This window comes from Magnolia sinica, chromosome 3 (genome assembly GCF_029962835.1).
Source record: "Magnolia sinica isolate HGM2019 chromosome 3, MsV1, whole genome shotgun sequence".
Classification (NCBI taxonomy): domain Eukaryota; kingdom Viridiplantae; phylum Streptophyta; class Magnoliopsida; order Magnoliales; family Magnoliaceae; genus Magnolia; species Magnolia sinica.
Window position 1 is genome coordinate 105,018,700 of NC_080575.1, and position 26,877 is coordinate 105,045,576.

Consider the following 26,877-nt stretch of genomic DNA (forward strand, 5'->3'; position numbering starts at 1 on the left):
ATCAGATCATTTCTCATATTAAAAAACAAAAAATCTTGTATTTTTAAATTTTACTTGATGGAAGTTTCTGCTCTGTGCGGGGATGAGACGTGCTCCACCAAAACACTTGTATTTTAGGATAGATCACCTGCCTATGTGGCTCCTATTTTCCCAAGTCACTCCAAATTCACATATGATTGGTTCCACTTAAAAACGATACCAATCCCAATCAGCAGGCACCCCAAACACGCCCTCTATCATTCCGTTAGTCTACTGATTTCAACAGACTATATACAAATTGCATACAGAGAACTAAAATCCAAAAGCTACAAGCTTGTAACTGTTAGGTAAATAACACAAACATGAGATGCAATGATGTGCCTTACTCCGCTGCAAGCAGTCCCAAAAATACTGATGACATATCTTGTTGTGTAGTTTTCCTGTACCATTCTTATTTGTAGTCGTCCCAAAATCCACAGCCAATAGGATACATGACAAGTGTTTTGTACAGAAATGCATGAACCAATGGCAGCAACGGGTTTCAACTAATTTTGGGGATATGAAAAGTTATCTTCTCAGCCTTCTGAGTGCAAAGTGATTCAGAGCTTTAATGGAATTTCCGTGCAAGAAAACACTTCAAATTTAAACATCATGAAAGAGCCTCCGTATCTGGTCAACAGTCGCAGGCATCAACGTAACAGGGCAGCGTTTATACTGCAGCAATGTGTGTGGAAAAGGCATGAATCAGACAACACCCATCAAATAGAACAAATACTAAGACCACTTGGTTTCAGCTTATAGAAGAATCAGGTATAAAGTTTGTTGGCCCCACCTGTGAAACATACTTGAAAATGCAGGTATAGCAGAAGACAAATCCCGAGACTGCAACCACAGATGGATTTGCACGCTTTTGTGAGCACAGAGGGCACACTGTTCTGTCAGGTGGTAGTGGAATCCCCTCTTTAGCAACCTGCACCAAACTACACATTAGATTTAACTGGCATCATTAAATTTGTGATAAGAAATAAAACAGCTCGATTCAAGCTCCCTTCCACTTCCTGAGTTTTTGGATTGCATAAATCCTGAGCAATATGTGATCTTGTTCAGAGAAAGAGAAACGATCCCATGTTGAAAAACTTTACTTTCTTCACCCAATCAGGGAATCTACCACTCTACATGTAGAATGCGTCCCTAAGATCCAGATATTCATCCATCAGGCCCCACTTTGCATCAATAAGAAATCTAATTAGTATAAGGATCCATGGAAGGCCTGCATGATGAACTCTGGCCTTATACACAGCATACCATGGGCAATGATAAATCAGAACAACGAAAAAGAGAAGGTTTAACACACAGACTCCTCAGAAGTACTCACAATTGTGATCTTTCCACAGTTTCTACCAGAAATTGTCAGCCAAGGATTAACTAAAATTTTGCTCACTTATCAACATTTCTGCCAATTAACTTCGAGATGGAGGTTGCATAAAAGAAAGAACAAATGGGTATGAAGGTGGAGGAGAGATCACCTTTGGAGGTGGAGGGGGAGGAGGCGGGGGATACACAGTTGGAGCTGACATTCTCTCTTCAGCAGACTGATACCACCACTCCATCATCTGCAGAAGACATCCCGTCCATGAAAATTATGTTTTAGACTGTGGGTTATGAACTTAATCTGAAGAACAAATAGCAAAAAGAGATCCACAGCTGTAAGTTGAAGATGGTTGTATGTCTTCTGAGCCCCCCCCCCCCCCAAAAAAAGTTCATTTCAAGACTCCCAAGATATGTCATCAGGCCAAATGGCATTTAGTGGTGTCTAAAACAAAATATTACAAACTTGCACTCCAGAGTCCAGATGAACAGAAAATGGGAAAGAGGAAACCAAACTTTATCTTCACTTATAACCATTATCTAGGATGTCAAATACGAGCTGTAATAGAAAAGTAGAAATTCAAGATGTATGCTGACACTTCAAAAATAAAGAAAGAAAGAAAAAGGCAATATGAATGCTACCATGTTACAGTGAGGAGCCAATGCTCTGGCCTCTCAATCTCAGGTAAACAGTTGTGAACTGCATGCTTATGTCTCTGGGTTGGGTTATTTAGATGATATTGTTCTTTGCAATATTCAAAATTTTGTTTTATCTAAACTCAATTAAGAGAATTACAGTAACATGTATAAAATTTGCTAAGTAAAAAGATATTTCTACAACTTGTACAAGGAAAAAGTTGGTCCTCTACCAGCTTTTGATTGTATCCTCGAACTTGCAGCATTTCAAGAAAGCGGCTCCTACTAGTATGCCTTTTTGTTAATTACTGTCTGGTTCAATGTTGCACAAAACATACATCATCCACCAATCAAATGTTTGCATGAACATACATACATAACCCGCACTTTTCACAATCATAATATCATGCAAACCTAGCACATTATCATTCTAACAAAAACAAATAATTGAAACCAAACCAAAGCTTATTGGGGTGTAATGTCTGATTCCATCAAACACATGAGAACAATAAATTTATGGTTATAGATAATATCTGAGCATAAACCTTTGCAGGCGCAAAAGTTCATTTGATTACCTATGGAAACAACAATTTATTTTCCCGGGAGGAATTAATTGATCCTACACCTAGGATTGCAGCACCCCAGTCCATCAAAGTGGAGTCTTGGTTCACCACTGCAGATCATTGATCTTCCATATTTGGCAGACTGTAACTCTTTGAAAAGTGATTTACAAATGGATGGCTAACTGGAAATAGGTGAAAGGCTGGATCTTGTTTGGATCTTCCAATCTGGGAGATTTATGGGCATCTCTCTCCATGTTGGACCCATCAGCTCAATAGTCTGTAACAAAGAACCATGGGACCCACTTCTATGAACTAGATGACGCAGGACAGTATTAACGTACGTCCAGCGGAAAGATCATATACTGCCTCTTCTAATAGTTGTACATTAGCATAATCTTTGTGGTAGCAATTGGAACAGGAAAGGTGCACTCACTTTGAAAAAGAAAACTGCAGCAATTAGTCCAGTCTGAGCATAATCCAAAGTGGTGTATACACAGCTGAGCAGCACTCTCTGCAATGCCTGCAAACCGGGGGGTGGGAGGGAATGGTGAAAAGTTGGAACCCATATGTAGATGACATGTCATCACTCAAACAGTGTAAAAACAGTAAAGGAACTCGGTTACTTAGTTCAAATGCATGCTTGGAGTAACGACTGGAAACTCAGATAAAATTCTATAAAACTACATAATTGTTAAGACCCCATTTTAACACCCTATTTTATCTAGAAAGATGTTGCACATACAATTTCAGATGCTTCCATTGCACTAAACCCATCAGAATAACAGGGTCATCGCAAAGTTCAATATCAATTACAAGAGATGGACTGATAATTTGAAGATATACCTTCAACCAAGGAGGACCACGAAGTCTCTCACGCTCACGGCTTCTAATCCTTGAAATTCTAGAAGAAGTATCCATCTTCCTTGACATCAAATTTCAACGAAGTAAAAGCTGGTGAGATAAAGAGAGAGGAAAAAGAACTCCTGGAAAAGTAAATAAATAATCTAATAATGATATTCAGCCACGATGAGGACATGATTAAACAAATCCGATGACCATAAGGTAGCATAACTTAGTAGCATTCGTTACCTTCAAGATAAGTGAGGAAGCGGCAAATGCAACAGGTAAACTGAGAAAGTAATCAATGGTGATGTTTGATGCATGTAAAGAAAGTGTGAAGTTGCACATCAACATGCAGTAGTTAACGTTATGAAAGTCATGATCGAGTTTTCAACCATTTTAAAACAAGTACACTATATACAAATAAAAAATAAAAAAATGTATGATATATATATATATATATTCAAAAGAATCAAAAGATAATTACATATGTAGCGTTCTACCTGTCTCAGGAAGAATATTAAAAAATATGTAACTTATTTAGACAAAATGGGATGCTATTTAATTACTTCAAACAAAGAAAAATGATAAATTTATTACCAGCTCCTGTCCTGTAGCACGACAGACATGAACCCCAAGCACATGTAGTCCTGGAGTATAGAACCCAGTGGCATCTAACAAATATAAGAGTTGATAAGCAAACGATAATCCTGCACAGAGTAACTCTAGTTAGAGTTTGAGAATGAGAACAGAAATCTTTACAACAGAGATGTCAAGAAGTGGCTACAACTCGAGCAGGTCAAAAGTTAGTGTCTTCAACAAAGTTCTTGTTAAACCACTATTAAATTTAAGTAGGCACTTTTCCTTATCAATTAATTACATGATGTCATAAAAAACTCTTTTTAAAAAAAATCATAAAAATGATGCAGAGCTAAGCGAACCCAAATATATTCGAGGATAATGTCCACCCTTTAGCCCTATGCAGATAAGAATAGAAGCTCAATTGCAAAAGAAACAAATCAGGATATAGAAGACTCTTGATCGGTGAAGTCAATGTACAATTTTCATTCTCCATTAAAAGAGCTATGATACAAAAAGTTCTTCCTAGTAAAAATTAGGCACGAAACATGTAATCTGATACAAAAAAGAAGCAGAGGAAATTACATTGCAGTTTTTAAGGTTTGAAGATTGTTTACATGCACCATTTCACAAACATTAAAAGTTGCCATTCAAAAAAGGTTATCTGAAAAGTAGGTTTTTATCAGACAGAAAATGCTAGCTTCCTGTAGCAGATGACACAAACAGGAAGTGCTCAAAATAAATGTCACCCTACAAGTTAAATACAGGCACATCTGCAACTCAACAGTGTACCTTCATTGGTTGCATGTATCCATGGGTAGCAAGCACCGATAATTGCCTCAATCCTCTTTCTGATACGTGTTGCACGTGATACTTCTGCACCCAAAGCTTCCATTGGAACAGGAGAAATTTCTTCCCCATTTACAAAGTAGTTATTGTCATCAAATGTTCTATCACCATGTCCCCATAAACTTGCTTGAAGCATCGCTTCCCTTTCTTTGTTATAGATGGAATGCAACTTTGACTTGAAATATGGCAGAACGACCTACAGATACATAACCTAGTTGCATGTCATTACCTCTTCAAGGGAAGAAATTTTTTTCCACCATAACACGGATGCAATAAGCAGATTCTATATTTGACTTATTGTTGATGACTTGAGATCCCTAAACATTAACTATGATAACTCACCAGTTCAATAGGCATATAAACAGTTTCACAAACTTTCACTACAGCAGGTAAGAAGTTGTGCCTACCTGTTGGTATTCTTAAGTGTAGTTGGGAGAGTAACTGGATAGATCATATGTGCCACAAACCAGATAAGAACTTGAAGTAGCAAGATGGGGGAAAAAAAAGGCAAGGAATGGGAAAATAACTAATGAACATAATAAATGACTTTCTTGGTATAGTTTTGAGAGTATTTCTACAAGCATATGCTGAAGCCTGATTTTCTCATAGACAGAAAAAAAAAAAATAATAATAATAATAAAAATAAATAAATAAATGATGTATAAAGACTCCGACTGTAGGAAAATATGACATTACAAATTGGGTTCAAATGCACCCATGGGATAAGTCAGAAATGCATAGCCTTTTGGTTTTCCTCAAATACAACCCCTAAAGAAGAGGATGTCCTGATTCTCATTCACCTTCAGCCCATTACATCCCAAGGTCATCCACCCATGCGCGCACACTGACAGAGGTCAAGGAACTTCTAAAAAGTGAGGCTTAGGAAAGGGAAAAATAAAAGTGGACATCTTTGGTCAACTTCTGGTACTGTGTTAAAGGTCTACCTTGGATAGAGGCTGCAGAAACAGTAGAAAGAGAAGGGAAAAGAATGTGCAATTCATTTGTGCATTCCTTGTTAGAAAAGAATGTGAAATTTGACTAGAGGACCAATCACCAATACAGTCAGTGGAGATCATGATATGATATTTTTCATTCCTCACCACACATATCCTGCCCAAGGTTAGTAGTTTCTGAATAAAAACATTCCAAAAAAAAAAAAAAAAAAACAATGTAAAATATAAGATTTGACACAAAAGCATACAAGAAATTTATAAATATTCAATCAAATAGCATGTCAAATAGTATGCACTGAAGGAAAATAAGGGCAATGTCATCATTTCTAAGAGAATAAACTCAGACTATCCTTAAACAGAGTTCCACACTTAAGTTGCTAAAAGCAAAAGAAGATTATACCAGAAATACAACTGAGAGAACTTTTTGACGCCTTCCTAATCCAGAATGACGAAGCCTATCACCTGAGTCGGCATTAGGAATATCTTTGCCAAGTGAAATCTTCACTGCCCTCCTTCGCAATCCATATAAAGACTCAGAAAAAGAAGCATCTGGAAATAAACGAAATGTGAAAAGAAATTATGCATGACGGTTTGAAACCTTTTTAAGTAACTAAGGGATCAGGAACTGAGTAATCTGCAAAATCAAATCTTAACATGAACCTGAAATTGAGAAAACCAGAACCATCTTCTTGAGGGAAATCAAATCAAACCCAATTTTTATTTTTATTTTAACCTCAACTTTAACAATAATAATAGTAGTAGTGGTCGTGGTAGTAGTAATAATCACAACAAATACTAACAGTAGCAGTAAAGGTAATAATAATAATAATAACAGAAATAGTATTAATAATATTAATAACAGTAATATAATAATAATAACAATATTAACAAAACAACAATAGAATAAACAGAAATAACAGGATCCTATATTCTGAACTCACCACCCAAATGTACAACTTGTCAAAATACTTAATGGATCATGAGAAAAAATGCTTCAAACAAATAGAAGTACAACAAAACTATGATTTATTTTTTTTTGAAAAAAATCACCTGTAGTTCGTAGGCTGTGAGTTTCAAGCACCATCATGAGAAGGGCAAAGAACTCATCATCATAATCCAACACCTTGTGCAGAAATGGTCTTCTTAAAGCAAGTACCTGCACACAAATCATCATCATCATCTCAGTCATTGTTGTCATCATATACTATTTGGGGTCGGCTTTACGGATCATGTTCCACCAAACATTCAAAACAGGAACTCTCATGCTTTGCTTGACAAAGTTTGGACAATTGGCTGCCCACCTACCTGGGCTTGACACCAGCTAGCACATTACTACCAGGCAGAGTTTCATGAAGTGTGAAAGACAAAAAGAAAACAGTATACACCAGAGAAACAGTCTTCATATTTACATAAAAAGATTCTGTAAGTTAAGCCTATCATTCTATCCCTCAGTCACTGACAAGCCAATTTCAGCACTGCAAAACCCATCCTGCCATGGGAATGAATCCTAACCACAGGCACAAGCACATGCACACACAGAGAAAAAAGTATAAAACCTTGTATTGACCAGATTGTATTAACCTTCACCCATGAGAACTGTCATAGCAAATTTTTCATTGGAAAAAAGAAATAAGCAGCCACTATTCACACTCACCCTGATCTATTTGTTATACAGCCAATTTCCTTTTATGGTACTGAATAGTTCATTTTGTACTATTTCAATACACGGAATGGAAAATGGGTGTGCGTGCAAGGCTGATGTGGACATCAGTCCCCAAAATGAATTCCACAGGAAGTATCAAAGTGAGATGTCACAGATGGTCATTGAGTTGTTACAATGCCATGGTGATATAGAACTTGCGAGTTATTTTCTTGCAGCTTTAATCTGTAATGACAACCAGGCACCTAAATGCTATTCCATGTGTTTGGATGAGTAAGTATAGTGATGCAATTAGAGGGTTGGCCCCATGTTATGAATAGATTGGGCGTTATTCATGCTTTGATCATAAACTCTTTAGTGAATTTAATGATTCCATTCAATCCTATAAAACATCCAAACACAGCCTAAAATTGATACAAATGCATAGCAAGCACACAAAAACAATGAAGTAAAAAAATGTTGATTGCAAAGAGAACCTTCATATCAAAATAAATAATTAAAGAGATTAAGTGAGAAACCCTGAAGGGTTGTTTGGTAGCTTGGATTTTGGGCCTTTGGATTAGGGAAAAAATCTTCTGTTTGGCCCCCAGGAATTTGGTGGAATCCTCAAAAAGGCCACTTTTCAATTCCTCTTTAAAAGCTGGGTCGCAAAATTCAAGGCTTTCCAATCCTCTCCAACAATCATATTTCAAATGGCTCTCTTATCCAGGTTGGCAATGCGAAACACAGTTTCTGGATTCCACAAATTGACAAATTCAGGTTGTCATACACAACTGATGGAATGAAAATCTCAGGGATTTTAAATTCCGGATTAAGATTCATAATTAAAAATCTAAATCCAAGCTGCCAAACACATATAATATCAAGTAGCGAAGCAGTAGTGTTTTACCAGAAGCAGGCGATGATATAACCGTGTATCCATCGAACATGTTGGTTCTTTTACTTAGGGTGTGTTTGGTTGCACCAAATATCATGAGATTTCCTGATTAATCAATGTCATTTGGTGCAAATTTTCATAATATTCGGTGCAACCAAACACACCCTTTAAAATAAAATAAAATAAATCCGCTTGAATGTTACCAATGCAATCCTACTTCCTTCAACGTAAGAATTTGAGCAATTCCAATGATGCCCTTGAGAGAATCAAAAGGTGAATGTTGGGAAGTAAAAGAGAAGAGGAAGCTATTTACACCGATGGAGTAGGTTAGCGCGGCCCGGAGGCTGGCGGGGAGCTGTTGCGCGGCCGCCATCTCGAAGAACGTCGGGCGCGTCCCTTGTCCTCCTACCTGAAACAACATCTTCTCCTTCTCTTTCTACTCCTTCTCCAATCGGAAATGTCAATCAACGGCTACAATTCGGTTTCCAAATTTCTTCAAGATTCTGCAGATTCTGCAAGAAAGAGCTTATAAGAAGAGATGGTTCTGTAGGTGTTTCGTCTGCGTCTAGGGTTTTTGAATTTCTTCTTCTTCTTCTTCTTCTTCTTCTCGTTTAGGGTTTTCAGTTTACGGGTTTTGCTCTCTTTTTCTGCAGAGGATGAGCAGCAGTTGCGATATGGCGGGGTACGAGACTACCAGCAGCTGCTGTTTATTTTGCAACTAACACCGTCGCCTGTGTAGGACATCTGAGCCCTGTGATAGGTTGGACGCACCGTGAATATCACCACCGCTGAAATTACGGATGCAAAATATATATCTTTTGGAGAGATCCCAGACGGCCATCAGATGGGCCTAATGCTGAATGTTAATTAGTGCTTGGTCAATTCATCAAGTGAGCCTAGTGCCTCTTTCGTTTCTTGTAATTACATGTAATTTCTTTCTAACCAACATTAAATGCACACATCAAATAACACCAGATTGGTTCAAAAAGCGAAGATGAGTTGTACATTTCACGATAATTGGAAGCCAAATTTTAGTGGCCCATGATACATGTGTTATATTCACTCTATCCATTTATTTGTACCTATCATTTTAGGGCATGGGCCTAAAAATGAGGCAATTATCAAGTAAACCACATTACATAAAAATACTGATAATTGAACACTATCTATTTAAATATTCTTCCCATGGGGTGGTCCACTAAAATTTTGAATGTCTCATTTTTTTTAGGTATACTTTAGAATGATCCAGGCAAATGTATAAAACATATACATAGGACCCACGTAGTCATCATGGTGAGACTCATAGAGTTTATCTCGTTTTTCATACCTAAAAGTTGTTGCTATCAATGTCACGCAGCGTCCTTCCATCACAAATTTCTTTAACATGTAATCAATGAAATACACGGCAATTCCTTTCATGACATTCAACCCAATATGGTCCCAACTTACAATAGAATTTATGGGTATGGGGAGGATAACGTATGAAATTAAAAAGAAGGAAAAAAAAAAAAACACCTGTGGCCCATATGATGATTGGACGGACCTGATGAACATGCAGGATCCTATATGTGAACCACTTCAGTACGTACGGTGTGCCAGCGTTCCGCACTTACACCTCCAAGGACATGCTGAATGTACTAAGAGCGGGTCAGCCGGTCCAGGGTTTAGGCATTCTTCATTCCACTTGGTAGCGTAGCATGCACGCACACAAGATCCAATCGCTCATCAAGCGGGCCCTACTGTGTGGATGCATTATCTTAGAAATCAGGCGAATAATGTCTTTAGGCGGGCTACATGTGTACGTTTAATCTAGATAACTGATAGGTCGCTCACATCTTTTGAGGGTTTTCAAGAGTCCAATGATCTGGTCCAGATCATTATTCTGTTGTGGCCCACCTATACCATGCGGCAAAGACCTTCCTTGATAAGACAATCTCAACCTTTCGAAGGACCTAGTAAAAGTAGTAATGGCCTCTTTTATGATTCCAATACGGGTAATTTCGTAGCATTTCCCATCCATGGTGGGAATGAACAGACCAACGGCCTGGATTACCAAAACATGGGCCCCACTTGTCAGAAACCCACGTATAGTGTTCAAAGATGCTGGCCACAAAGTAGATGGAAGATATCCATGATTTGAAGATCCTAACCCTTCAATCTGAAGCATACAAATCAAACAACGACAGAAATAGGAAATAGGGGTGCCCTGGATCTTCCAATCTTGAACAGTTTTAGGGTATAGTCCCACAATCAATGGAGTGCATAGATCAATGGTTAGGGACCATTAGCCCACCTGACATCTGGGATCCAATTAATAATCGAGTCCAATCATCCTGATTACAGAGTAACTAACCCAAGTTGCCTCCTATTGCACTATTCAAAGCCCAAACCAGTTGCTACAATTGTCCATTTGCATCATAAAAATTGAAAGGCTAGGATGGTATCATTGGAAAGATGGTGGGGGATGGGCTATTCCTTGATGGGTCCAACAGATAGAGGCTTAGATTCCAAAAAAAAGGTGAGGCCACTGCATAATGGTTAGGTCAAACATTATCCCTGTGTGGAGCATAAAATCTGTCTAGGAAAAGACGTAGTTGCAAGCGAATATTTGCAGGCAATTAGTTTGGGATTTGATGAAGCAATATTCCCCAGTATTACTTTTCCAGGAGAGAAATTGCATTACTGCCCCCTTCATTTTTTTTCCTGCAACTAAGTAGAGAATCCAGAATTGTGGGGCCCATAAGATATGTGGTTCACATCCAACCCGTAGAAGCAGTTCACCAGCCACTACATCTGTGGATCCCACCAATTCATTAAACCTGGCGGCTGCTCACTCTTTGATCAGTAATTCACCAACCACTAGATTGATGAATAATCTCTCAAAAATCTGCCGAATAGATGCACAAGTTATGATGAGATGAACAAAAACTATGGCAGATCCACTCATAAGGTGGGCCAATCCATAACAAATAATATACACCATTCAAAATATCCCAATTCAAGCATAGCCCATCTAATGATTTGATCTACTTGATGTTTTGTTCCTGTTATCAGTATCACCACGGTGAGATGCATACATTGGATGTTATACACACAGCTGCACAAGTCTGGACTTTCACTACTTTTCAAAGAAAAAAATGAGGGCATTTTTTATTAATTTCATCCCTCAAAAAGCACCTCCATTTTTAATAATTGCAGGCATGATATACAGATAATGTAATCAAAGGACAAGACAAGGATTTTAAGCACAAGCAAAGATCATTTAGAAAAATGAGGTGAAGATCAGACTTTAAGTTAAAAAGGAAGAGGGTTGCTGCAATAGGTCCCTACACATTATTATAGAACGAAGTTATGATGAGTCGAACAAAAACAATGGCAGATCCAATCATAAGGTGGGCCAATCTATAACAAATAATATATACCATTCAAAATATCCCAATTCAAGCATAACACATCTAATGATTTGATCTGCCTGATGTTTTGTTCCTGTTATCACCAGGGTGAGATGCATACATTTTATTTTATTTTTCTTTTCAACACATGCACACACACCACCACACACACTTACGCCTTAGTGGGATTTCACCACCTATGGGTGTTCAAACTCTTGACCAAGTGTTGAAACTCCTAAGGCGTGTTTGGAGGAAATCGGATTGCCTACTGAGTTACTCGGTACACTCTTATGTACTAAGTAAAGTCAGTTGGGCCCGCCTTGAATGTATGTTCTTTATCCACGCCATCCATCCATTTTTCCATCTAATTTAAGGGGTTGAACCCAAAATTGAAGCATATCCAAAGATCAAGTAGATCATACCATTGGAAACAGTGGGGATAATGATTTCCACCGTTGAAACCTTACTAGGCCCCACAGTGATGTTTATTTGTCGTCCAACCTATTCATAGCATCACTCAGACATGGTTGAAGGGAAAACACAAATATAAGCTTGATTCAAAACTTCTGTGGCCCCCTAGAATCAGTAGACATTCAATTCAATTGTTTCATGTGGTGTGATCCATTAGAATGGTGGATATGCCTCATTTTTTGGGATCAAGCCGTAAAATGGATGGATGGAGCCGATAAAATACATAAATCATGATGGACCTCACAAAGTTTCCTCAGTATGCTATGGGTAGTGAGTCACTACACAATCCACTTCCTGTTTGGAGCATGGGATTAGATGGGTTTAAGTGGGATGGAATTACCAAAATGTAATGATTACACTGTAGGGAATTGTCGTCTAATCTCATGGCCTGGAGGCCATCTCACTTCATGTTTGGGAACAAATTGGCTACTCATTTTGCCACTACCAGTCGGTGCTCTATGGGCCCCACCATGATGTATGTGTTTCATCCATGCCGTCCACACATTCTTCCATGCCATTTTATGGCATAAGCCCAAAAATGAGTTTGATCCAAATCTCAAGTGGACCGCACAATTGGACCTAGGAGGTTTTTAATGGTGTAATTCAATCACTAATGTTTTCCCATGGTGTGTTCCGCCTGAGATTTATATCTACCTCATTTTTGGGATCAAGCCCAAAAATTATATTTCAAAATGGATGGATGGTGTAGATAAAATACATACATCATGGTGTGCCCACATAGCACCAACCATTAACTACATGAAACCCAAAGTAGGATTAAAAAAACCCTTGCCTCGGCGCTGATTCCAAGAAGGGTCTTCACAACTCATACCTTACAGGAGTCCCAAGGAGACATTACAATGATCCCGGTCTTCACAACTCATACCTTACGGGAGTCCCAAAGAGACATTGCAATGATCCATGGGATCTTAAACAGAGACATTGCAATGATCCATGGGATCTTAAAACCCACTCCCACCAAATCCCATTTAAACCCATGCGCCAAACGCCCCTAAGAGTCTACAGCTGGAGCAGGAGCAAGGACCCACGGTGAGATGCAAACATTGGATGTTATACACATAGCTGCACGAGTCTGGACTTTCACTACTTTAAAAGAATAAAATAAGGGCATTTTTTAATAATTTCATCCCTCAAAAAGCACCTCCATTTTTAATAATTGCGGGCATGATATATAGATAATGTATTATCAAAAGACAAGACAAGGATTTTAAGCAAAAGCAAAGAACATTTAGAAAAATGAGGTGAAGATCAGACTTTAAGTTAAAAAGGAAGAGGGTTGCTGCAGAAGAATAAGTACCATACCTTTCAATCTGGGGTCATGCTCGGCAATCAACCATTTATCTGAGGAGATATGCAGCAGATAATGGCCGCCTTGAAAATCTTAGATATTTAAAGATTCTACACTACCTGGAAGTTGCTTGGAAAATATTCTGGTCGCTGCTAGGCTCGCTTTAGTTATGAAAACTTTTCCTCTTCTTATCAAAACAGGGGAATAAACATTTTTTTTTTTTTTTTTAAAGGTCTAAATCTCACTGGATTTACTCATTTGTCATTTCCAAGAAGAAATAAAAGACATGCTATTATTTCTCCAAGAGCAAACACCTCAATTCCAAAACTCCCACTTTCACAACAAAGTTCAACCTCATATCAAACTTCGTGATATTTTCAATTCCATAGAATTGAAAATTTCTAACAGTAGAGCCCATAAAATTCCTCACAACAAAGACTTCTCTTCAAGGATATGTGTTGTTAGCAGCGAGATGGTCAAATTCCACTTCTTCACCACTACAAAAATTTCTAACAGTAAAGCCCATAAATTCCTCGCAACAAAGACTTCTCTTCAAGGATGTGTTGTTCTAATCTTTCAGCAATATTTCCAAAAAAAAATAAAAATGGGACACCTCAACCTAAGGCAGAAATTACAAAGAGAATGGGCGTAATAGTCAGAATCTGGGACCGATTTTTTATTTACTAAACCATCAGGTAACATGTCATTTTACCCATGAATATTTAAGCAAATGGGAGGGGCCCACCTGGTCCAAGATCTTCTAAAGGTTCGTCAGCACCTTCTCTCTGCGTAAGCTTCTCATTACACTGATCAATGTCTTCTTGAGGGCACCACCACATCAGCAGTGAAGGACATCAGTTCGATGTTGACTTGGCAGACGATGCATCTGCATCATGAGTTCTGGCCCGCTTGGCAGATGGAGAAAGGGATCCGCCTTCAGTGGTTGGCTTGAGATTGTCAGAGGTCTCAGTCTCAGGCTTCTTCTGCTTGCATCCTAGTTGCTGGGAGCTCTCTTCTATTCTCTTGACATGGGTTGCATCATTTTCTGTTTCAGCTTTATCCTTTTCTGAGGCTTTGGCTTTGGAAGGAGATTGAATCAGTTCTGATGATTGAGCTGACGGGTCATCCGGAGTGGAGGGTGCTTTGGGCTTGTCCATACCACCCGACTTGCATTGCTGCTCGAACATCATCTGAAGATATCTCCCTTGTTCTTCTATTCTCAGCTGCAGATTTCTCTGAATCTGTATATGGAAGAAACGGGATCATGAACTGTAGTTCTAAAAATGGGCCGCCCCACATGAATTGAAGTTCAAAAAAACACAAAAGGGGGTTGCCCAACATAGTGTTGGCTGCCCAAAAGTTACGGGTTACGACATAACAAAACCATTAGAATGCAAACGGTGTATTTCGGACATGAAAGACGCCAAATAATTAAAAACAAGAACTGCAACAAATAGTTGAAATATCACCACCACCACTGCCACCATCAGAGCCTTGTCCCAGCTAGGGCTGTGAACAGTCAGATGTGAGTCGGATATTGCAATATCTATATCCGTTATCCAGCTTGGATCAGATACACATTTGGATATTATCCAAAGAGGTCAGATGTAAGTCAGATATGGATAATACCCAAAGAAGTTGGATAGTCAGGTAATCGGATATCCAAGTAGTATCTAATTAAAAAACTAACAATACATTCAATACCTAAATAAAAAAATAAATAAAAACCTAAAAATAGAAAAAGAAAACAATACTTCACCATCTTTGAATACCTAATAAACTAGGAAAAAGGGAGCAATTTCCGTAACATAATTACCCAATATCAAGCTACATATCCTACAGCATTTAATAAAAACTTGCCGACTTTGATAAAAGAAAAGCTCAATCATTAGCAGTCACCATATCAACCTCATCATACATGTCATTATTACTATACAAGTTAATATATCATATATTAGTATTTAATATTTTAGTTAAAATATTTTTAAATTGGTAAATTATGAAAATGGCCTCGGGCAATTGTGGATAATATCCACATCCAGCCCTCTCTTTGAAGTTGGCTAATCAGATAACCAGGCAATTGGATATATTTTTTTTTAATATGGTAAAAACAAACATCCATATCAGATTTTCTAAGTCGGATGTACCAGGTAATCAGGTAAGCAGATATCCATTGCCAAACCTAGTCCCAAGTCCCAGCTATTCGGGTAATGAATCCTATCTAAGGCCTATCCTTTGTGAATGGTGAGTGACCTTCATGTCTCTTCTCACCACGTCAATCCAAGTCATATCTAGGCCTTGTTCTCGTCTTCTTTGCAGTCCCTTCAAACCTAATCAATGTTTTATTCCTCACCAGAAGCATCTCTGGTCTTCATCATGCATGACAGACCCATCTCAATCATCTCCCCACCCAGGTTGCTTCTGACAATCCCATTATTAATGATATCCTTCCTAGTATTCCCACACATCTACCTCAACATCATAATATCCGTCTCCCTCAGTCTTTAGTCATGTTGCCTTCTAGTTCTACCTGCCTAACATTCTGCCTAAAAGGGCATAGCTGGTCAAATAGTTGTCTAATTAAAATTTTCTCCAAAGAATTGAAATATCACCATTGAATGAAAAAACCCATGTGCATTGTAATTGCTAAGAAAGTGTTCATACCTCGAGTTGTTCATGTAGCCGTTTTTGGACTTCCATTTGGAGTCGCAGTGCTTCAGTAATCTCAATACCCCTGCCGACCAAGATGTTCATCAACAGTTAGAAATCCAACCAAATTTGGCCCAACAATTTAAAGAAGAACTCAATTTGATTCTGAAAATATCATTTACAGCTCTAGTGCTAATATGTGTTGTCCACATCACCCAGGCGGCTCCACTAGTAACTGCTAAAGAAAACACAAATCTGCAGTGCCACATTCACATTAGAGTTATATTGAACATGTTTTTTTCTTTCCTTTTTCCTTTTTTTTTTTTTTAAAGAGTTACACTGAACATGTTTTTTCTTGCTTTTCTTTTCTTCTTTTTTATTGGAGTTACATCTAAGGTGTCCCGTATCGGTATCGGTTAGCGTAACGGTGACCTCCAAAACCGACACAGATACAGGGGCGTAACGGTGATACGGGGGCGTAACGGCCCATAACGGCGCAAAAAAATTTTTTTGCCAAAAAAATATGAATTAAATCCGGAATATTCTAAGCATTCCAAATATGCATTCATTTATAAATTGGAACATGTTTATGGTGGTGTAACGGTCCACTCTTTAGTGAAAAGTTGTATCGGACTGTCTGATGAATTTATGAACCAGATAACCTGAATTTGACTACAAAATTCATATATTTAATTTTCTAACTATCTACTATCAATGATAGATATATTAGAATGAATGTAATATGAAAATATCTTACATTTAGGTGTTTGCAATTATTTTTGAGGGCCAAAATTCATGCGTAAATAGAAAAAAAATATAAAATGGCACCCCAAATATGTAAAATGCACATTAACATGTTCTACTATAATTAACACATCATATGGCATCATTAAAACAGCAAAAGAATCATTAAAAAATGATTTTTCGAATTTTCAAAAAAAGGGCCGAAATAAATGCGTAAATAGAAAAAAATAAAAAATATATATATAAAATGGCACCCCAATAATGTAAAATGCACATTAACATGTTCTACTATGATTAACACATCATACGGCATCATTAAAACAGCAAAAGAATCATTAAAAAATGATTTTTCGAATTTTCAAAAAAAGGGCCGAAATAAATGCGTAAATAGAAAAAAATAAAAAAATATATATAAAATGGCACCCCAAATATGTAAAATGCACATTAACATGTTCTACTATGATTAACACATCATATGGCATCATTAAAACAGCAAAAGAATCATTAAAAAATGATTTTTCGAATTTTCAAAAAAAGGGCCGAAATAAATGCGTAAATAGAAAAAAATATAAAAAAAATATAAAATGGCACCCCAAATCTGTAAAATGCATATTAACATGTTTTACTATGATTAACACATCATATGGCATCATTAAAACAGCAAAAGAATCATTAAAACAGCAAAAGAATCATTAAAAAATGATTTTTCGAATTTTCAAAAAAAGGGCCAAAATAAATGCGTAAATAGAAAAAAAATATAAAAATATATATAAAATGGAACCCCAAATCTGTAAAATGCACATTAACATGTTCTACTATGATTAACACATCATATGACATCATTAAAACAGCAAAAGAATCATTTAAAAATGGTTTTTCGAATTTTCAAAAAAAGGGCCAAAATAAATGCGTAAATAGAAAAAAATATTAAAAAAATATAAAATGGCACCCCAAATCTGTAAAATGCACATTAACATGTTCTACTATGATTAATATATCAAATGGCATGATTAAAACAGCAAAACAACCATTAAAAACTGATTTTTCGAATTTTAAAAAAAGGGGCCAAAATTCATGCGTAAATAGAAAAAAATATTAAAAAATTATTAAATGGCACCCCAAATCTGTAAAATGCACATTAACATGTTCTACTATGATTAACACATCATATGACATGATTAAAACAGAAAAATATATTAAAAAAAGTATAAATACCTATTTTTGACGAATTTCTGAAAAATGGCCCACCGAGCTTTGATTCAAAAAAATCTATAATATAATGTGTTTTTCTATCAAATACCTAGCTATGGTTGGTCGAAATTAGTAGTAGAAGGAGTTAGAAACAGTTTGGAAGCAAGAGGTTTCAAAAAAAACAGCAAAAACAGAGCTAAAAAAAAAAGTTACCGTTTCGGGCCCGTTATGCCCGTATCGGTCCCGTATCGGCCGATACGGGTACAAAAAATCGAATCGGCCATTTCGGCCCCGAAACGGGTAACGGTTCGCACCGTTACGGCCGATACGTAACCGATTTGGCATACATCAAAAACACAGGCAAAGCAAAAGGGTGGGTAGAACCATCTCTAGATAGAGATTGGTTCCACCTTTTGGAAAGTAAAACTGTATGTAAAAGGGAACTTTAGAAACCAGCAGCTCTAGAAATGGCTTGATCTGCTGAGAGAGCATAAGCGGCTGCAATAGGGGGCTCCTATAATGAGGGGCAGTCAGCTGCATTTCATGCCTCACTGCACTTCTCTGCCAAACAGTATTTTCGATTTCGAACCGGGAACTGGTGTTCCAGGGCCAGGCCCTGAAGGGGAAAACTTTTGTTGACCATTTCTAAAAAGTCCACCTATTTGCTCGTTAACCGGGTTCAGCACGAAATCATGAATAAGCTCTACCAAGGATTGCCAAGCATTTGGTACTGAGCTTTCCCCCTCTGTTTTTAGTAACAAAATGAACAAGAAGTAGGACAAGAAGTAGGACCAAACTGAGAGTTAGCAGCATAGACAAAGATGGATTTCTAAATGAGAAATACATTTTTTCAATGTTCATAGGATTCAATGGGAGAATGGCAAATTACTCAAGTGGGCTGTTGGGCATAATTGTAAGAAACACATTGAATTTCATCCCTGTTGTTCCGCTTCTTACTCTCAAAATTCAGAAAGGCTTGTCGGAAATCGCTGGTTGGGTTGGTCCGACCAAGAGAGGCATAGGATGGGATTTCCAGGCATCAGGCCGAGTCAAGTAAAGACTGGCTTTTCCTTTTCTTCCTTTTCTTTTAAGTAAAATTCCAGTACAATCAAATTCAAAGTCTTCTAGTTGCCAGGTAGGAGACAAGTTGGAGAAAGTAGAGCTGATAACATGTGGTAGCCAAGCAACTCTTTTAGGTTTCAAACAAGCCAAGCCAATTTAAGCGAGTGCCAATGGTCTTGACCGACACTGTAACCTACAAAAATGGGTAACTATGGAAGCCTAGTGGCAGGCTAATTAATTTAATAGATGACTTTCAAAATAATAATAATTAGTTAAATAGTTTCGCTGATCATTTTATCATTACTTTTTTCCTTTTCTTTTTCTTTTTTCTTTTCTTTTTTTCTTTTTTTTTTTGAAGATTTTATCACCGAATGATTGAATTCCCAACTCCTATTCAAATTTTGGATTTTTCCATTTCCCACTGTGTTCTGGGTCTGGCATGCATGCAGCTTGCTAAAGAATTCAAGATCTGCCTGCCCATCTATGTATTAGCGTCAGTGGATTGTTGGGTCCCTGTAGAAGTTACAAGACAAATGCAAGTAAATTTCAGTGAAGAAAGACTAAAAATGGCCTGGCAAAGGTTCTTACACTCTCACCCAATGCATAGAAGCAACTGACCGAAAGGTCCCTCAAATGAAATTCTGGCTACCTATATTAAACTCGCACGTGTATGCACATACTGAGCAGCCAGTAATCAACACCTACCTAGTTTGAGATGAATTTATTGCAACTACACATAACTGCCAGATAACTATGATGCATTCTCATTCAGTCAATCCTACGAAGTTCATAAGGCAAGTTCCTCACTTCCTTTTAACAATTTGTTCTGAAGTTAGGTCCTCCCAATTTGAATAGCTTACAAAAAAGCTACAATTGAATGCACAATTGACACATAATGCAATCATTGCTCTAATAAATGGGGAATGACCAAATTCCAGTTAGCATCTCAAAAAAAAAAGTACTTAGCATTCATATTGAGGGTCTGGGCCCCAAAACACAAGTATGCTATAAGAAGTTAGCCTTGAAAGGAACAAAACAGCAATTTGAGGGCTATTCCATCAACACAAAACGTAATCAACATTCGTCTTTCCTCTTAGTTAAACTGAATATTAGAATTCAATTTCTTCATGCATCCAAACACAGCCTAAAGCATGTAACCGTAACTATGTACATTATCAAACCAAAACGCACTTTCAGCAGATGTATAGCCAATGTTTCATACACCAGAAAAGTCTATATATATATATATATATATGTTTCCTTAAATAGGTTGCAGACTCGTTTGCGGCCCAGTTAAACTTTGCCTTCCTCACTTCAGACAAGAATATAAAGCCATATCTGAATGAACACATTGACTTTGTTATGAAAAACAAATCTCACCTTGATACATGAAAGGGGTTGATTCATTGACATTTTCCAGAATAATTGAGAGAAATCAAGGTCAATCCACCTCCTATGAGATGGAGCTAAGATACATTTTATCATGCTACGCATGTATTTGCCCACTAGTAAATGTTTTGGGTTGCAACAAAAGGCATGTAAACAGCTATAAGACAAAATAACAGTCCTGAAAACTTCACTGAATAAGATAATCATGTTTATCAGTACAAAAGACATGACATCAACTTACGTTTTTAGGTCTAAAGATGACATGTCTTCAAGTGGAGTCGTCTTTCTCTCTGAAGTCCCTACAAAGGTAGAAAATAAAAAGAAATTCAGAAACAAGTGCCATATAACAGTCCCCCAAATAGGATTGCTTCTGACAAAAGATAAACGGATCAAAGCACATACTGCAAAATGGAGTGGTAGTTGTGTTTTTTTGGGGTGGCATGTGGAATATAGGCATCAATATGCATGTCATGGGAGAAATAGTGGGGGAAAAAGAAGCAATAACATGTTGAAAGAAAAGTTTTCAGAGGCCATAGCTGCATAAAAACAACTGACAAGCAAATGTCAACGGCCTCTATTGCTCACCTTCAGATGAGTCAGGTCGGTACCTGGCTGTTCTATATTTCTGCACCCAAGAAGCAAGATGTACAATCAGAATCAAGAATATAAAAGGTCGTTCGATGAAAATAACCTCCAAACGAAAGCCTACATACATACCTGCAGGTGGCTTTTTACATGGTAGATGGTCAAGCCCTCAACTTTCATGAGCTTCAGCACACCTTTGGGAGTAGCTCCTGTAGGTGAAAAATCGCATATCAGTGTCAGGATTCTGGCAGAAAGCCAATATCCAGAAGTAAGATTTGGTCCAGAGAGTTACCCACTTTCACTACCGCCAAGCTGGGTGACAGCTTCTACAAAGCACTCATGGAGTTCCGGTGTCCACCGCATGCGTGGCTTTGTCGGAGCACTGCTGCCAGAAGACAAGGGACTGGCAACAGGGCATACTTCTCCAGAGTGAGCAGGAATCTTCTGTTGTGACTGGTGCAATGAGAAATTCGACAATTGTTGGGATGCTTGGTATGTGTTCTACATAAACATAACAAGAATCAAGACGCATTTTTCAAGTAATTTGGTACAGAAGCAGGAGATACATCATTGAAAAATTATTGGGTCCAGAAGCGTCAAGACAAGTATCGGGTACTGATGTGTCTATTTCATACAAGAGGTGCCTTGATGGACCACAAAAAGAAGGCTACAGAGGTTCAAAAAAAGAAATCAACGAGCAGATGGCTAGGATATTCTAATTTGGAAGATTATGGCCTATGGACCATCCCCCGGTAAATGGTGGAGCCTATCAGATGAATGGTGTGAATTTGTGAACCATGGGCATCCATTATATGGACTAAGTACATTAGACACTATGCACATCCTGGTGCATCATGGCCCAATAATTCCCACTACAGGGCAAGCACAAGATGGATATGTCAGCTGAGCTCTAGATGCAACAAGCAAATTCCATTTCCATAGATAAAAGTAACAGAGATACCTTTGGTTCCAGATCGGCAACATTTGCATCAACAAGAAGGTCACTCCAATCAGTGGCCAAATTGTCATCATCATTGATTAGAGGATCCACCCATTCCTGCCAATCACTTTGCCTTGCACAGTCCTCAGAAGCTACACCACCACCACTTTGCATTTGACTGTTCTGGAGGGGGACATTATCGGGCAAATCAAGAATACCCTGCAGTGTGTCTGAACACCACTCACTGTTTTCTTTGGCAAAACTACTTGATGTCACAGATTGAAATAGTCCCGTATGAGAAGAATGTGTCAAAGGTAAAGATGCCCCGCTGTTTGATGATTGAGAAATGAACGGGGTGTGTTTGGCATGCCTCTCAAGGGTTGAAGCAGAGGAAAAATGAAGGTCTGAAGAGAATCCTGAAGCTGACGAGAATAAGTGTCCGACGACTGCACTGTTGGAGACTGATGGATTTACATGTTGGGCCATGGAAACTGTTCTTAGTTCTCTTTCAATTGAAACCTGTTGGGAATCTGGCATTTTTGGATACTTCTCTTGAAGGGATATCGGCAGAATCGGCATTGATGACGACATGGCTCCAGAAGCTCCCAGGTTACTCAGCTGTTTTGGGTCTGATCTCCGTATGGATAAAGCAGGGCGGGCCTCCATTCCTTTCCATATATAAAGAAACGCTCCCCTAGTGTCAGTTATACTAAACGCAAGGATGAGTATTTTTCCTCCAATACATTAAAAATATACCCTAACACAGCTAAGCTCCTATCTGTGAAACAAAAGCAGCAAAACTACATGTCGACAAATGGAAGAATCCCATGATAAAGTTGAAGCTCAACACAGATAATACTATGCTCTTTACATTGTTCAAGGTATTATAGACAATAGGAGCAGAGAATTATCCCCCAATGTTGGTGGTGCTACAGCATAGATATTGCTCAAGTCTCATTCCATGGCAGCAAGTCCAGCACTCAGTAAATAAAATAGCAAGCAACGAAGGATCTTGTCTGAACATCTGCCTGGCTGGATTGGAGTATGCAATACAGTGTTAAGTTTTGCAAGGCATGAGATGTAGAACAGTTATATTTATTATATAAAAAAATAGAACTTTGCTAAGTGCACACACGTGTGCAATTACGCACATGTACATGCCACACATGAGCCAGCATGGCACATACATGCGACATGCAAGATCTAATCCATCCATCAGGTTGGTCTGACCATTACAGGTTTTCCCAAAATTAAAATCTGGTCCAATTAGCATGTGGGGCCCAATATTGGAAACAGGTGGATGGATTAGAAAATTTTGTCCAAGTTCTTCAAAACCATACATTTGTTTTGCAAACTGTGGCCCACCTTACAAGTGGATCAACCTGATTCTTGGGATAAGGCATCAATATACAGTGTGGTGTGTGCAAAAGCTTTATTGCTCACATGTGTGCACTTAGCAAAGTTCAATGAAATAAATAAACTTGATAGACTACAAAAACTTGCTGCCACCTATCAATTGAAATGTTCCTCACAATTAACCAACCATTTGCAATATAACATCAAATCCACATACAATATTGCATGTTTATCAAATGAGAATCCCAACACTAACTTCACAAAGGTTTTGCTAGCCCCACACAAAGCAGAGGAGCCAAACTGGCAAGCATTCAGGACACCTTAGCAATGCATAGTTGGACCCAACCCTCAAGATGCCCGTACAAAAAATTAGGCTGGTCAAAACATCAAGTGGGCGATACCTATGCAAAAAAGAAAGGAAGTCTCCACATTCAGTGTAGGCATATGCCCACCTAAGTAACAGATTGGCATCATTTTTGCGTATGGTCATCTTCATAGAGGGGACTAGGGCTGGAAATGGATTGAGCTGAGGCACAGGCCAGCCATGAACCAACCCAACCTGCTTCGAAGATGGGCTTGGGTTTTGAGCTCAATCCCTCCCAAAACAAGTTCTTTACAAGTGGAACAGGTCAGATCGAGCTGAGCCTATGCTTAGGAATCTGCTTATGGGTCAGGCCAGGTCCTCTTATATTGGGTCACTGGTCAGGCCCGAGCCTAGAATCTAGGCCTATTTAGTAAACATTTTGTGCGGGGGATGACCCTGACTATACCCGAACCCAACCCATTGCCATCCCTAGTGGGGACTACCATATGCACAGCTCCAATGCACCAAACACTTGCCACGTTAGCATATCTGCTGTAACAGTGGCGTACAGAGTTATAATTTCTAACACATGAAGTGCAATATTAATTTAATAAATGTGCCTTGATATTAAACTTTCTACTGTATAGAAAAGCACGCAAGATGATATATTGTTGATTTGAATATATCAACGGGTCCAAACAATACAAGGTTAATGTCATAACACATAATCAACACCAATCAATCATCTTCTTTGTTAGACAAAGAAGGGATCGACTGCAATTTTCCCTTCACTGAACTATTTTTTGACAAGATGTATTTCAGTTCCATTTCCAGCATTCGTTTCTGTTTTTCTCAACAAATGCATGTCATGTTGTGCTGGTTAACCATCTTTTACTTCAAAGAGAGTGTCAAAAAGAAGATGTAAACCGCCTCCTAAAGAGTACGCAAAATGATTTTGCATGCACCTCCATTTGCAACCTCGGACCCTCCCATGGGTGGTCCAATTAGATATCAAAGGAAGGTCTAAAAACAAGAATTTTTGGACCCCCTATGGCGTTAAGATGCATGAACTATGTGGATCAATTATCATTTTCAAAAGGTGAATATATCAATGAAATTTGGGTTAATCCGCTTTTTCCACTGTATCAGCAACAGGTCTAACACCATATTCCTTTTGCATACCAACCAAATTCTTCTGACATACCAACATCGACTAGGAACCTATCAAAAACAACCAAGACCAAATCAATTTCTACAATTGATTAAACAAACATACTAACACAAGAGACTCTTGATCTTACATCAACAACAACCCAAGCGTCATAATCCAATCCATATCAAAAACCCAACTAGCAATTACCAATTTCAACTCTTCCAAACACATGCAGATTTTATTTTTTTTTTTAAGAACTTCCATTAAGGTGGGGGGGAGGGGGGGCGCAATCAACACATCATCCCTAAACAACCTAACCTTTAAATACATAAACAGAATAAATAAATAAATAAGCTACAACCAGAGAAAAGGGACACTCATCAATCAACCATTAAGAAGGAAAAAAAAAAAACCAACCAAAATTCAAACCGAAACAGATAGTAGGCAGTAAAATACACCACAAAAAAAAAAAGGAAAAAAACCACCAACCTCCAGATGGATTCTTCGGATTCTAGAAGAAAAACACCAAAATGGAAATGGGTTCTTCAGATTCTTACCTATTGAAGACTAGAAAGAGGAGAAATCAGGGAATTCAACCCTCGAAGGCAGGAAAACCGGTCGAAAAGGGGGCAGTTTTGGGGGCCTGCTCTACTTGAAAGGGATGAAGGCGAAAAGAGGAAATATTCGCACACGGCGTGGCTGTGTTCGGTAGTTCCATCTCTTCTCTCTTTTCTTTTTCTATCTTTCTATTTTTTATTTTTTGTATGGTGAGTTTCCAAACTCCATTCTCTCAGCGCCCAAACAAAGGCAGTGAACGATAAGAGAGTGCGCCTCCGTGGCTAACCATAGCTAGAACTCTTCCCTGGCTTGCGTACGTACATAGGATGCGTGCCCACCGTTTCCGTGGGTGAACAAGTTCATATGCATGACATCCACACTGCCCATCAGGTCAGGTACGCAATCTAGAATTTTTTTCTTGACCGAAAATTCCATACATTCAAAAATTAGGTGGGTCTCACCGTAGGAAATTGTGTAAAGTTATGCCTAAAACCTCTAAATTACATGGTGTGGCTGACAAGAGTCTCGGAGTTGAATGATTTTTTGAAATTCATTCATCCTGATGAGAAGTGTCATGTGAATGGATTGGATGGAAGATATAAAGCAATTTTGGGCCCAAACACAACTAGTGGTGGGCGTCCTCATCCCAACTCGTCTCTATGGTGCGATCTACCTGAGTGTTAGATAGGCCTGATTTTCTTTATCCAAATTGAAAATAAGGAAGCGGACCTGATGGACGGTGTGGATCTAATGAATATTTTCCCCTACTTCGTAATCGGCCAGCGATAAGCACATGCCTGTATACCGACGCGGGAAAGGCTCAGGCGGCTCCCATCATGATGGGTTCCTGACGGGGCCCACTGCTTCAATTTAGCGCGTGATTTTTACGAGAAATTGATGCGCCGTTTGTAACGGCGACAGAACGCAAGATCTTTTATTTTCTCGCGATATATTAATCACCATTGCTTTCTATCTAGTGGAGACTCCTCTACGTGCACATGGCACATTTTTACACCAATCTAAACCGTCCAAATTAGCTGAACCAACATTATAGGCTTAAAAGCTAAATTTCACTGGAAATAATATAGTGCATCGAATTTTCACAACTCGCTATTTAATTTGTCATCGTTTATTTTATAAGCCATCAATCGGATGGCTATGAATGCCTGATTAGTTGGATTATATGTATGATCCATCTGCAATGTGTCCGATAGTTTGGGTGGTCTGGATGGCTGTACATGAGTACCACATGTGAGAAGGATGAGTCACCACCATTTTTCAAAATGATCATAAACGATCACGAGTGTCGTTCTCTTTTAATGGAGAAAAACTCTGGTAGAGCACGGTGGATGATACGCAGGCACTCAAAAATTACTTATGATTGCGTCCGTGGCGTCAATTAAACTGTCCAAATTATGGTCCCATTTTAGATTTTTGGTAACTAAAAATGTAATATTATTTCTGATTTAT

General features: G+C 38.3%; 2 protein-coding genes across 7 annotated transcripts; both read right to left on the bottom strand.

Moving 5' to 3' along the window:
• Window positions 1-342: 342 nt before the first annotated feature.
• Window positions 343-9,077, bottom strand: LOC131240535 (peroxisome biogenesis protein 12). 2 transcript variants are annotated; one of them, XM_058238816.1, is made up of 10 exons: window positions 8,618-9,072; window positions 6,818-6,923; window positions 6,168-6,316; window positions 4,758-5,010; window positions 3,987-4,096; window positions 3,390-3,464; window positions 2,980-3,066; window positions 1,506-1,592; window positions 812-949; window positions 343-693 (listed from the first exon to the last, which is right to left on the bottom strand). In XM_058238816.1, the coding sequence occupies exons 1-10, from the start codon at window positions 8,723-8,725 to the stop codon at window positions 622-624; spliced, it is 1,185 nt and encodes a 394-aa protein (XP_058094799.1). In that variant the 5' UTR covers window positions 8,726-9,072; the 3' UTR covers window positions 343-621. The 2 variants fall into 2 exon arrangements, with proteins under 2 accessions (XP_058094799.1, XP_058094800.1); XM_058238817.1 differs by lacking the exon at window positions 1,506-1,592 and having other exon boundaries at window positions 8,618-9,077.
• A 4,928-nt stretch (window positions 9,078-14,005) lies between these two features.
• LOC131240536 (protein PHOSPHATE STARVATION RESPONSE 1-like) lies at window positions 14,006-25,663 on the bottom strand. 5 transcript variants are annotated; one of them, XM_058238821.1, is made up of 9 exons: window positions 25,407-25,663; window positions 22,908-23,068; window positions 22,058-22,704; window positions 21,393-21,597; window positions 21,229-21,305; window positions 21,097-21,136; window positions 20,753-20,810; window positions 16,141-16,210; window positions 14,006-14,717 (listed from the first exon to the last, which is right to left on the bottom strand). In XM_058238821.1, exons 3-9 carry the CDS (start codon window positions 22,700-22,702, stop codon window positions 14,331-14,333), a joined length of 1,482 nt encoding a protein of 493 aa, XP_058094804.1. In that variant the 5' UTR covers window positions 22,703-22,704; window positions 22,908-23,068; window positions 25,407-25,663; the 3' UTR covers window positions 14,006-14,330. The 5 variants fall into 5 exon arrangements, with proteins under 5 accessions (XP_058094804.1, XP_058094801.1, XP_058094802.1 ...); XM_058238818.1 differs by having other exon boundaries at window positions 22,058-22,814; XM_058238819.1 differs by lacking the exon at window positions 22,908-23,068.
• Window positions 25,664-26,877: the final 1,214 nt, after the last annotated feature.

What these genes read in the sequence shown, in the direction of transcription:
- LOC131240536 (XM_058238819.1), bottom strand. Translation starts at nt 22,702, where the DNA reads ATGGAGGCCCGCCCTGCTTTATCCATACGGAGATCAGACCCAAAACAG. An exon ending in ATGTAAAAAGCCACCTGCAG is followed by an intron (nt 21,137 to 21,228) that starts GTATGTATGTAG and finishes TCTTGGGTGCAG; the next exon opens with AAATATAGAACAGCCAGGTA. An exon ending in CCGACCTGACTCATCTGAAG is followed by an intron (nt 20,811 to 21,096) that starts GTGAGCAATAGA and finishes CTACCTTTGTAG; the next exon opens with GGACTTCAGAGAGAAAGACG.
- LOC131240535 (XM_058238816.1), bottom strand. Translation starts at nt 8,725, where the DNA reads ATGTTGTTTCAGGTAGGAGGACAAGGGACGCGCCCGACGTTCTTCGAG. An exon ending in GTGGTCCTCCTTGGTTGAAG is followed by an intron (nt 3,067 to 3,389) that starts GTATATCTTCAA and finishes CCCGGTTTGCAG; the next exon opens with GCATTGCAGAGAGTGCTGCT. An exon ending in CTGCAGTTTTCTTTTTCAAA is followed by an intron (nt 1,593 to 2,979) that starts GTGAGTGCACCT and finishes TGTCTTCTGCAG; the next exon opens with ATGATGGAGTGGTGGTATCA.